Here is a 10,711-nt window from a genome sequence, read left to right as displayed (position 1 = left end):
AGCTATGCACAGGCTGCAGGGGGAACAAAAAAGGAGGCGCATTTTAGGCTCTCCATGGCTTCCAGGATAAAATGCAAATCCTTTTGTTTAGCTCATCACTACCTGGACACCCCCAACTCCCTCGCTCTTCCGCCAGCCCCGCTGGGACCGGATGCCAGGACTTGGATGTCTCTAGTTTCAGGGAACTGATGTCCCGGGAACCTCGGCCTAGCAGACAAGGCTTCACGTCCAACTTTGCCATACCCCGACCCCTCATTACTGCTCCACCACACCCCCTCAACCCCGGTCCTCCGTCCCAATCTCAGCAAGCTCAACGGCGCCCTAACGACCAGGATCTACAGGTGCGGGGAACGTGGCCTATCCGGACTCCAGGCGGCGCACCGGAAGTTGCGGCAGCGGCGGTGCGTGTCGGGAGGAAGTGTCTAATGCGGCAGCCTGTGGTTGGGAGTTGCTCGAGTCGGTGCTGCAGTCTTAAGATTCCCCGGTCGGTGCTTCATTCTTAAGGTTCCCCGGACCACCGGCGGCAGGGCTGGTCAGGAACAGCGGAGTCCGCCCCGAGGCCGAGCCGGTTTGGACCTGTGCTCCCGACTCCGCCAGCAGGTGCGCTCTCTCAACTTAACCGCTGTGTAACCGCGGCTGAGGGTGTGAGGACTGCCCCGGGGTCCCTTCCAGGGCGAAATTCCGGGCCTCATCCTAGGCCTGAAAGAGAAGAATGTAAATTAGGGCAAGAAGCTAACGAATTACCTAGGACCAGGCTGTTTCACCTGCGAGGCTCCCTTAATCTGCACCTCAGCTATGAGGGAGGTACCGATTATCCTGTTTCCTGAGGAAAAAACCGGGGCTTAGAAAGGTGAAGTCATTTGCCACAGATCATGCAGCTGAGAAGTGACAGCTCTAGATTCAAATGGCGCCAGGGTCCCTGTGTTTTACATTGCAGCAGAGCTTTCAAACTTTATCTGCATACAGAATTCCTGGGTGGAAGATGGCATTAGTTAACAAATTCTGGGACTCCACAAATTGAGTAGGCCTGGGATGGGGCTCTGGAATCTATATTTTCCAACAGTTTTGCCCTGATAAATAACTTATGGCTCTGCAGTGAACAGAACAAAGTGTTGAGCAGGTAACCAATAGCTAATTGGGGACCACAGCTAATTGTCTTGATAAGCTTTTCTTTAATTGAAAGAAAAAGTCAAACAGTGACTCCTGGGATTGGAGAGTTGATATTTGATTCTGGGCCAATAATTCTTTTGGGCACATGGCAGCTTCTGTCACACACACACACACCAATTAAACGGGCCAAATTACTTGCTTATCGCCCGAGGGAACTTGTTAAATATATAGATTCCTGATCCTGGCTCAGCTCTACTGAAACGGAAGAGGGAGGAAGGGCCTGAGAGTCTGTAGGCTAAACAAGCTATCAAATGAGCTTGTTACTTTGGGGAGCTTGGAATATATAGCTTTCTTAGGAAGACCCATAAAGAAATGGATTATAGATTTGGCACATGTGGTCTGAACCTCCTCAGTTTTGTTTTTGTTTTTTTGTGGTTTTTTTTTGGTAGCCTTGCATACTTCTATATTAGCTATGGGCAAATTTTTATTGGTAAAAGGTCAAATTAGTATTTCTGGACATTATCAGGTAATTTTCGGTTAGCTGAAGATAAAAATTTAATAAAAATTGAATGTTAACCTACCTACTGTTGATTTCTTGAGTGATTTTGGGTGAGCCACTAAACCTTGTGGTCCCCATACATGCCTGCATATTGTCAAATCACACTGCTTGTTATAAAGACAGATACCTATATCCATTTCTACCAGATTTTCTAGAGGTGAACAATGGGTGTTTTTAACAAGCTTCCAGGGAAACTTAATGCAGCCAGGTGGTGCCTGTGGCTCCAAGGAGTAGGGCGCCAGCCCCAGATACTGGAAGTGGCCGGTTCAAACCCGGCCCCGGGCCAAAAACTGCAAAAAAAAAAAAAAAGAGAAAGAAATTTAATGCAGCCAGCGATCATGGAATATGCAACTTCACTTGCAAAGTGAGTCTTAGCTTATTTCTCAATATAGGTGAAAATAGGAGTTTTACAGTTTTTTTATGTTCTTCCCTTGAGGGCTAAGAAGAATAAGGTCTTTTGTGATAAGTCCTGGTTTGGGAATTTCCTAACATGCAGTTTTTTGTGAAAGAAGTGGAAGTATTATGACAATATTTAAAGAGATGACTACTACCTGGCCCTATAGCTCAGGGGTTAGAGCACTGGTCTTGTAAAAAGATGACTACTAAAGCCAGCATCCCCAAATGACTTAGATAAGCAGTCCCTGACCTTTTTGGCACCAGGGACTAGTTTCATGGAAGACAATTTCCCCACAGACTGGGGGTGAGGTGGGTGGTTTGGGGATGATTTAAGCGCTGTACATTGACTGTACACTTTATTTCTATTATTACATTATATAATGAAATAATTATACAACTTACCATAATGCAGAATCAGTGGGAGCCCTGAGCTTGTTTTCCTGCAACTAGATGGTTCCACCTGGGGGTGATGAGAGACAATGACACTAAAAGTGTGTTGGCTTATGTCCTCAGCTCCACCTCAGATCATCAGGCATTAGTTTCTCATAAGGAGCATGCAACCTAGATCCTTTGCACTCACAATTAACAGTAGGGTTTGTGCTTCTATGAGAATCTAATACTACTACTGATCTGATAGGAGGCAGAGCTCAGGCAGGGGCAGGAGTGATGGGGAGTGGCTATAAAAGCAGATGAAGATTCATTTGCTTGCCAGCTGCTCACCTCCTGCTGGGCAACCTAGTTCTTAACAGGCTGCAGACCCCTTCCAGTCCACAGCTCAGGAGTTGGAGACTGCAGACTTAGATTCCTTGATGGAGATATTGTAATGACAGAAGTTGATTTTACAGAGAAGCTCTGATTACCATAGAGTCATCTCTTCTGTTTGAAAGTATTAAATTTCAGAACCCTAACTAAGAACACTTTTTTTTTTAAAACCAGATAACATTGTGGAATTTGAATCAGGAACGAAATCTTCTGAAAGCTCAGAGCAGAAGCCTTTTTGGTCAATATGGAAGAAAAAAGACGAGGAGCCCGAGTGCAGGGAGCCTGGGCTGCCCCTGCTAAGAAACAGGCATTTGCTCAGCCAGGCAAGAACCTGTAGGGTGTGTGTGTGTGCATGTGTGTGGGTACAACCATCCTTCTCTTTTATTTATGTCCTTTTGGTTTATAAAGGACTCCCATTAATAATAAATGTTAAATAATTGTTTAAAATGTGACATATGGCTTGGCGCCAGCCACATACATCTGAGCTGGCGGGTTCAAATCCAGCCCAGGCCCGCCAAACAACAATGACGGCTGCAACCAAAAAATAGCCGGGCGTTGTGGCGGGCGCCTGTAGTCCCAGCTACTTGGGAGGCAGAGGCAGGAGAATTGCTTGAGCCCAGGAGTTGGAGGTTGCTGTGATGTCACGGCACTCTACCCAGGGTGACAGCTTGAGGCTCTGTCTCAAAAAGAAAAAAATAATAAAATGTGACATATTTTGTCTGATTTTGTTGATGATGAACTAAGGGTGGGTCTTGGGCAGCGCCTGTGGCTCAGTCCGTAAGGCGCCGGCCCCATATACCGAGGGTGGCAGGTTCAAACCCAGCCCCGGCTGAACTGCAACCAAAAAATAGCTGGGCGTTGTGGCAGGCGCCTGTAGTCCCAGCTACTCGGGAGGCTGAGGCAAGAGAATCGCTTAAGCCCAGGAGTTGGAGGTTGCTGTGAGCTGTGTGATGCCACGGCACTCTACCGAGGGCCATAAAGTGAGACTCTGTCTCTACAAAAAAAAAAAGGGTGGGTCTTTAGTGATTCTCATAGTTAGTTCATACCCTCAAGTCTTTCAGTGTGTGTGGAGGTACCAGTCATCTCCAGGTGGATTTTATTGGTCCTTGCATAGTAGAAGTCATGAGAACAGACTTTCCCCTGGATTGAGGCTATTCTCTTCCTTGCTTCAGCTACCACTGCTAAGAGCCATTTCCATCAGATGCCTGGTCAGACGTGGAGGAACAAGGACCATCTGTCTGACAGAGAATTTGTGTTCAAAGAACCCCAGCAGGTAAATTCTTATTTCTCCTTCAACAGTAACAGAAACATATAAACTGTATTCATGTAGTAGATGCTCATAGAGTGACTGAATAAATTTACTAATAGCACAGCTAAAGGACTATAATAATAATGAAAAGTGAAGTATTTCAGTTTCTTCATATGTCTGAGGGGGCTTCTGAGTCTGTCCCCAGTTTATGGTCATGCATTATTCCTTTTTGTTTTTTTGGAAGAGAGGCTATACCATGATTTGAGGATAGAGGCAATACTACAGTGTACCATAATTAGAGCTTGTATGTTTTATGTACGTTCTAACAGTCCTAAACCATGCTGTCTTCAGTGCTACTGAGCAAACATCTTTGGACTTGGATGAAAATTTTAGTTATTCTAGAAAAATGCCTTATTTGCCTTCTAGGTTTTTTTTCTAATTTCTTTTGTGTAAAGAAGGTTTTCTAAAGCTGCAGACTGCTAGAAAAATTGATTAATTGTATCATTTTTTAGCGTCTGCCAGCAAATGTGAAATAATACTAAGAAGAGCAGAAACAAGGGTCTCTGATGGGGTAGCGAGAAGTTGGAATAAAAAAGAGATAGTTTTAAACCTGATATTTTATTTTTGAGACAGAGTCTCACTTTGTCACTCTCAAGAATGCCATGGCATCATAGCTTACAGCAACCTCAAACTATTGGGTTTAAGTAATCCTCCTGCCTCAGCCTCCCAAGTAGCTGTGACTACAGGTGCCTGCCACAGCGCCCGGCTATTTTTAGAGATGGGGACTGGCTTTTGTTCAGGCTGGTCTCAAACTCCCGAGCTCAGGCAATCCACCTGTCTCTGCCTCCCAGAGTGCTAGGATTTAAATCTGATTTATTTTAAACAGAAATAGGAGGACATATTATATCAGTCTCTCTAAGGGTTAGGAATTATTGTATAAGTAAGATGTGCCTATTTCTTTGCAGGTAGTACGGAGAGTCCCAGAGCCACGAGTGATTGAGTAAGTAATTTGCTGCCTTCCTGTGACCGTTGCCCATAGTGAAATGGCAAGCCTGGGTTTTTTCCCTCATCCTGTTTTTTCCATCTGGAAGAGAATGACCCAATAACTGTCTTAATTTAAGGCTGAGATATTCCTATCTGAAATGTCTGTAAATTTGATCTTTTGGAAAGACTTTCTGAATTTGTTTATAGTATGGAAAATGCAACAAGATCTCTGTATGTTAAACTTTGATCTTGGTGTAGATTTCTTGGCCCTATTTCACAGATAATCTGTGGACAATAAGCTAAAACATCTCTTTTGTAAAAACAGAGGGGGATTTTTTCCTGAGCCTTTGAAGCATGGCTTTTTGAGAAGCCTTTAAATGCTATTTTACTAGTAATGTTTATGAAAGCTGCTAGCAATCTAGATGGCCTTACAACCCATTTCTTAAAACCACATAATTGTTCAGGAGTAATATAAATGATAGTAAATATTCCTCTTATATTGGTTTGTATTTAAAATGTTCTCACCCAAATTTGGTGAGAGATGCTTTCACCCATTCCTTGCCCCTAAGGTGCTCACTGTCTAGTAAATGAAATAGACATGTAAACAGATAAATTGTAATCTTATACATTATGAAACAACAAATCTATATATATATATATTTTTTTTTTGTGTGTGTGTGTGTGTGGTTTTTGGCCGGGGCTGGGTTTGAACCCACCACCTACGGCATATGGGACCAGCGCCCTACTCCTTGAGCCACAGGCGCTGCCACACAACAAACCTATATTTACAGTCTAGTAGTAGCATAGAGGTTGAGGTGGTTAATGTTATTTGCCTGGACTAAAGGTTAGGAAAGGTTTAGAGCAGTGGTTCTCAACCTGTGGGTCATGACCTACAGGAACTGTATTAAAGGGCCATAGCATTAGGAAGGTTGAGAACCACTGGTTTGGAGGAAGTGAGATTTTTGAAGGTTAATTAGAATTTTCCACTGGACCAAAGCTGGACTGTATTGTTTTACCTCAAAGTAACAAGTCTGTTTCCTTTGTTTCTTTAGCAGAGAGGGTGTGTATGAAATCAGCTTGTCACCTACAGGTGTATCTAGGTAAGTAGGCCCTCACTAGGCAGTGAATATAATTATCACCAAGTTATATTCTCTTAAAAACTCTCTTATTTGAAAAAGGTAAAGCTTCTGCCCCTTAAATTCTTGGGGAGTAAAAATTTAGTACTGTCTTCTTTTTATATACCCTGTTTGCCCGAAAATAAGACATCCTCCGAAAATAAGACCTACTTACAGGAAAGATAACCTGAAAATAAGACCTAGTGCATCTTTGGGAGCACACCTTAAAATAAGACACTGTCTTATTTTCGGGGAAACAGGGTAGTATCTCCAGCTTCAAAACATTTCATCAGCCCTCCTGGGAAGTAACTGTTACTTCCCAGTTTTTCAGAAGAAGAAATGAGGCTTAGGGGGATTGAGTACTTTTTACCTAGTGCCCCATAGTAACTTAATAGGAGAGTTGGGTCTAGCCTGGACTTCTGTGCTGTAAATACTACATTATATTTGTTTTATATTGCATGCATTATTACATATGTTATTAATTGTATGTTGCATAGTGTATTATATTGCTACACTAGGTAGATTTCAATGAAGGTAAAGCATATACTATTTAGGGTATATTAGGCATTAGTCATTGTTTTAAAAACATTTAAAAAGCATCATCTTATTCATGAATATACTAATTGTCACTGTAAAATAATGAGACATTTAAAACAAATATCTTAGAACTTACACATCTGAAAGAATTGCTTTTAGAAAGCTCCTGCTGGACTTGGAAAGTCTATGAAGTCCATTGGCACTGCCATTGTTATAACCTTTGTTGGAACCCCTCTTTGAAGCAAGTCACACAAGAAAACCATTTGTATTATTTTGCACCTGTGTCACTGTTACCCAGGTACAGCTTCAGGTGAGCTTTGGCTCTTTCAGAAAATCAAATGCACCTTCAAAAAGTAAAGATTTGCTACCACCAAGACTATTCAAGAGAAAGTTCTGTGGTCTTTCAGAGTGTTTCTTAAGAAAGATACCCAAAATGATTGTAAACTAAATTAGAATTGTTAAAATAAGCTTATATTCAGTGGGAGAAAGAACCTTCATTAGATACGTTTATCTTGATGTGGTCGTAATGATCTATAACCTTCCCTAGAATCAGCATAGTCTCAGAAGACTACCAATTATTTAAATAACACAGGGTCATGCATTTTGTCAATTATTCTATTTACTCTTCTCTGTGACCCTGTGAGGCAGATACCATCTTCAGATTACAGGTCATGAAACTAAGGTTCAGAGAGATTAGGTAACCTGCTCAAGTTTTCACAGCTAAGCAGTGCTGGAGTAGTATTTGAACTATGATCTATAAAAGCCTTCATCCCTTGACCCTTTATCCTTCCCTGCTGCTGTTATTTGTCTCAAGATGAAGGGAGTTTGTTTAACATCAGGAACATCATGACCTGTGTGGTATTAGGCTCTGCTTAAGGAGCTGATTCCATCTACCCACTGGAAGACACATCCAGATTAACTATTACACTAACAATAGAGTCTAACCCATCTTTTCCATGTTCTTTGATTATTAACTGTTCTTTCTACATCAAGGGTGTGTTTGTATCCTGGCTTTGTTGACTCAAAAGAAGCTGACTGGATATTGGAACAGCTTTGTCAAGATGTTCCCTGGAAACAGAGGACTGGCATCAGAGAGGGTGAGTGGATTTCTGAGGCTGCAGTTGCTGCTGCCTGGTCTTCCTCTCCAGAATGCTTTCTAATTCCATTGCCTCTGCTCACCACAGCTAGTCTTAAACAGAGTTGCCACCTGAGACCTTAAGGATGAATAGAATTAGCCAGTCAGAGGGGACAGGAAAGAGTATTCCAGGCGGAAGAAACGAAAGGTGAAAGGCCCAGAGATCAGAGAGGCAGGAGGGAAGAGGTGAGAGTTCAAGGAAGCAAAGTAAGTTTGGTTTGGTTTGGTTGAACTGTGGCTTGATATACTTATCTCCTGTTGTGTTTATTCACTGCCTCTATTAGTTAAAATGGTGCCAACTTTCCTCTTTCTTCATAGACACTTACAGACCTGTGTTTTTTCTGACCCTGTCTTGCATACATTCTTTTGTGATCCTTCTTACTGAATTTTTATTCTCATTTTACTTTTACCAGAAGAATCCAGTCTCCTTTAGCTTCAGTGTCTGTACAGTCTTGAGCTTGTAAAGGTGACACAGCAGTTACTACTTGACTTGAACCTGCTGCTCTTCTGTGGGCATCCATGTCACCGGTACCTGTCATACCACAGGTGGTCACTGGGGGGCGACTGTGCTCTAGCATAGAATTTGTTTTCTGGAATAGTAAATGAATTTAAATTTTCTGTAAAGAAAGAGGCAAAGTATATACATTTGTCCCTTGATATCTGTGGGGGATTGGCTACAGGACCCCCAATATCTGTCCCTTATATAAAATAGCATAGAATGTGCATATAACTCATGTACATCCTCCAGTATACTGTAAATCTCTAGGTTACTTACAATACTTAATACAATGTAAGTGCTACGTAAATCGTTGTTATACTGTGGTTTATATTTGTATTTTCTGAATATTTTTAGTTGGTTGAATCTGCAGATGTGGAACCCACAGATGTGAAGGGCCAATTGTTCTGATTTCATTTTTGTTTCATGTCGGAATAGGAGTTAGCTTTTTCAGGGCAACCTCCTCTCACCTCCCAGTTTCTTCAGAGGGATTTTGGCTTTGATTGTTGGCTCTGTCATTCAAAGTAATTGTTAATTTTAAGCAAATTGTAGTTAAGTAACTCTCTGATCCCTGATTTTCTTATCTATAAAACTGAGCTAATAATACTTTCTACCTTATAAGTTTTTTGTGGCAATTAAATGAGATAATACAGGATAAGTTCTTAACAGAATGTCTGGTACATAGTAAGCTGTCAGTGAACATTAGCTGCTTTTATTATTGTTGTTCTTATTGTTGTCCTGGCTAATATCCGCTTGGGGAAAACAGATCTGTGGATAACTCCCTCTCTACATAAATTTAAACATCAAAAACTTCTGACTAAAGTCTGCAACATGCTACAGTTTGTCATAGCACTTTTTCCTTTATTTGGAATCAAAAGGGCTTGTATGATGTTGGACATATGTGAGTGACCAGTTTCTCTTATTTCTTGTATGGATTTTGGTGCCACATATTCCTATGGACACAGGTTCAGGCTCCATATCCTGGTTTTTGAGATCATCTCTAATCCAAGTCCTACTGTTCCCCAATATAACTCTTTCCTCTCTTGTTTATGTTATCACACAAATTCTCATCTTGGAGCCTTTGCCCAGGCTCTGTCTGGCAACATACCTTCTCTTATCTTTTCTTCCATATCTTCTATGAGATGGAACTTTGACGTGGGTCAGAGCCCATCCTTACGTTTCCTTTATATTTCTCATAACTTCATGCACATTGTAAGGCAGAGAGTTGACCCTCAGTACACTTTAAATAGCACTGAACTATTTCAAAGGCCCTGTATTTTCTTTCTCAGATATAACTTATCTGCAACCAAGACTTACAGCCTGGTATGGAGAACTTCCTTATACTTATTCAAGAATCACTATGGAACCAAATCCTCACGTATGTTGAAATATTGTTGTTAATATGGTTTAATAGACTATATACTATAAGGGTGGAGTACTATAAAGTATAACTAATAACAATAAATTACCTTGTAAAGATGCATGCTGGTTCCTAGTTCAAAAAACACCTTGGGTTCACACAGGAGACTTTGTACTCATCATCTTTTATGTGCTTTTGATCCACAGATGAAATCAGAGGGTGAGAAAAAATTGGAACTAGAGTAAATAAGAACCAAATTCCAGGATCTCAGAAAAATGAACTTTTTCTTCTCCTAATATCCCCCTCCCCCATGCTTTTCTGGCTGTAATACTTCTGTATACCTAATGTCACACATTTGCTGTGGGGCTGTGTCCTTATGACTGGCCAGTGAGGTCAGAATGTCTTTCCATTTCTCAAGCTCTTTTGCTACTTGTGAAAAAATCTGGTGTTTTTCTTGTTGACTTTGTATTCATTCTATGGCTGCAGTTCTCAAACTTCCAGCTCACTACTGCTTCCTTTGTTATTAAAAATTTCCATGACGTAGACAAAGATATTCTAGTATATAAATTAAGCTTGTCCAGATATGGAGTTAAGGTCCAAGAAATAGCTTCCTGTTTAGTCCCTGAAATATTGCTTTGGCAAATGATGTTATGCTTTGGTGAAATAGACGTTGAAGACAAGGGAGTTTTTCTTATGGCATTGAGATACCTAGAAATGTGACACATTTCAGAGCCTCTAGTAATGTGTAATCACAGACTACCGCCTCACTAAGGTGTTCAGAGGTAAAATATTAACTGAAGGTACATGGCTTTTTCATGTAAGGAGATAGTTGTGTGCTTTGGTGTCTGGGGCTGCATTTAGAATTTGATACTAGGAAGTGCTGAGACCCCTTATATCTGGGGTTGATTTGGAGAAAATTGATTTAGGCCAACATAGGCTGTTTCCCTTGTTTCTGTCATAATTCCTTTATTACCTTCTCAACAGTCATAGCTGAGAAGTTGAGGACTA

At 41.3% G+C, this 10,711-nt stretch overlaps 1 protein-coding gene across 3 annotated transcripts in view; it reads left to right on the top strand.

Moving 5' to 3' along the window:
* The first annotated feature begins 454 nt into the window (after positions 1-454).
* Positions 455-10,711, top strand: part of ALKBH3 (alkB homolog 3, alpha-ketoglutarate dependent dioxygenase) — a 34,331-nt gene continuing 24,074 nt past the window's right edge. The window contains exons 1-7 of one of the 3 annotated variants that reach the window (XM_053561932.1): positions 455-600; positions 3,002-3,150; positions 4,000-4,100; positions 5,042-5,076; positions 6,113-6,160; positions 7,706-7,809; positions 9,633-9,721. In XM_053561932.1, coding sequence (XP_053417907.1) covers positions 3,072-3,150; positions 4,000-4,100; positions 5,042-5,076; positions 6,113-6,160; positions 7,706-7,809; positions 9,633-9,721 — 456 coding nt within the window. In that variant the 5' untranslated portion in view covers positions 455-600; positions 3,002-3,071. The other 2 variants (XM_053561933.1, XM_053561934.1) reach the window with 2 other exon arrangements.

The sequence above is a fragment of the Nycticebus coucang genome, chromosome 14 (genome assembly GCF_027406575.1).
Source record: "Nycticebus coucang isolate mNycCou1 chromosome 14, mNycCou1.pri, whole genome shotgun sequence".
In the NCBI taxonomy this organism is placed as follows: Eukaryota; Metazoa; Chordata; class Mammalia; order Primates; family Lorisidae; genus Nycticebus; species Nycticebus coucang.
This window is presented reverse-complemented; position numbering and strand designations above follow the sequence as displayed.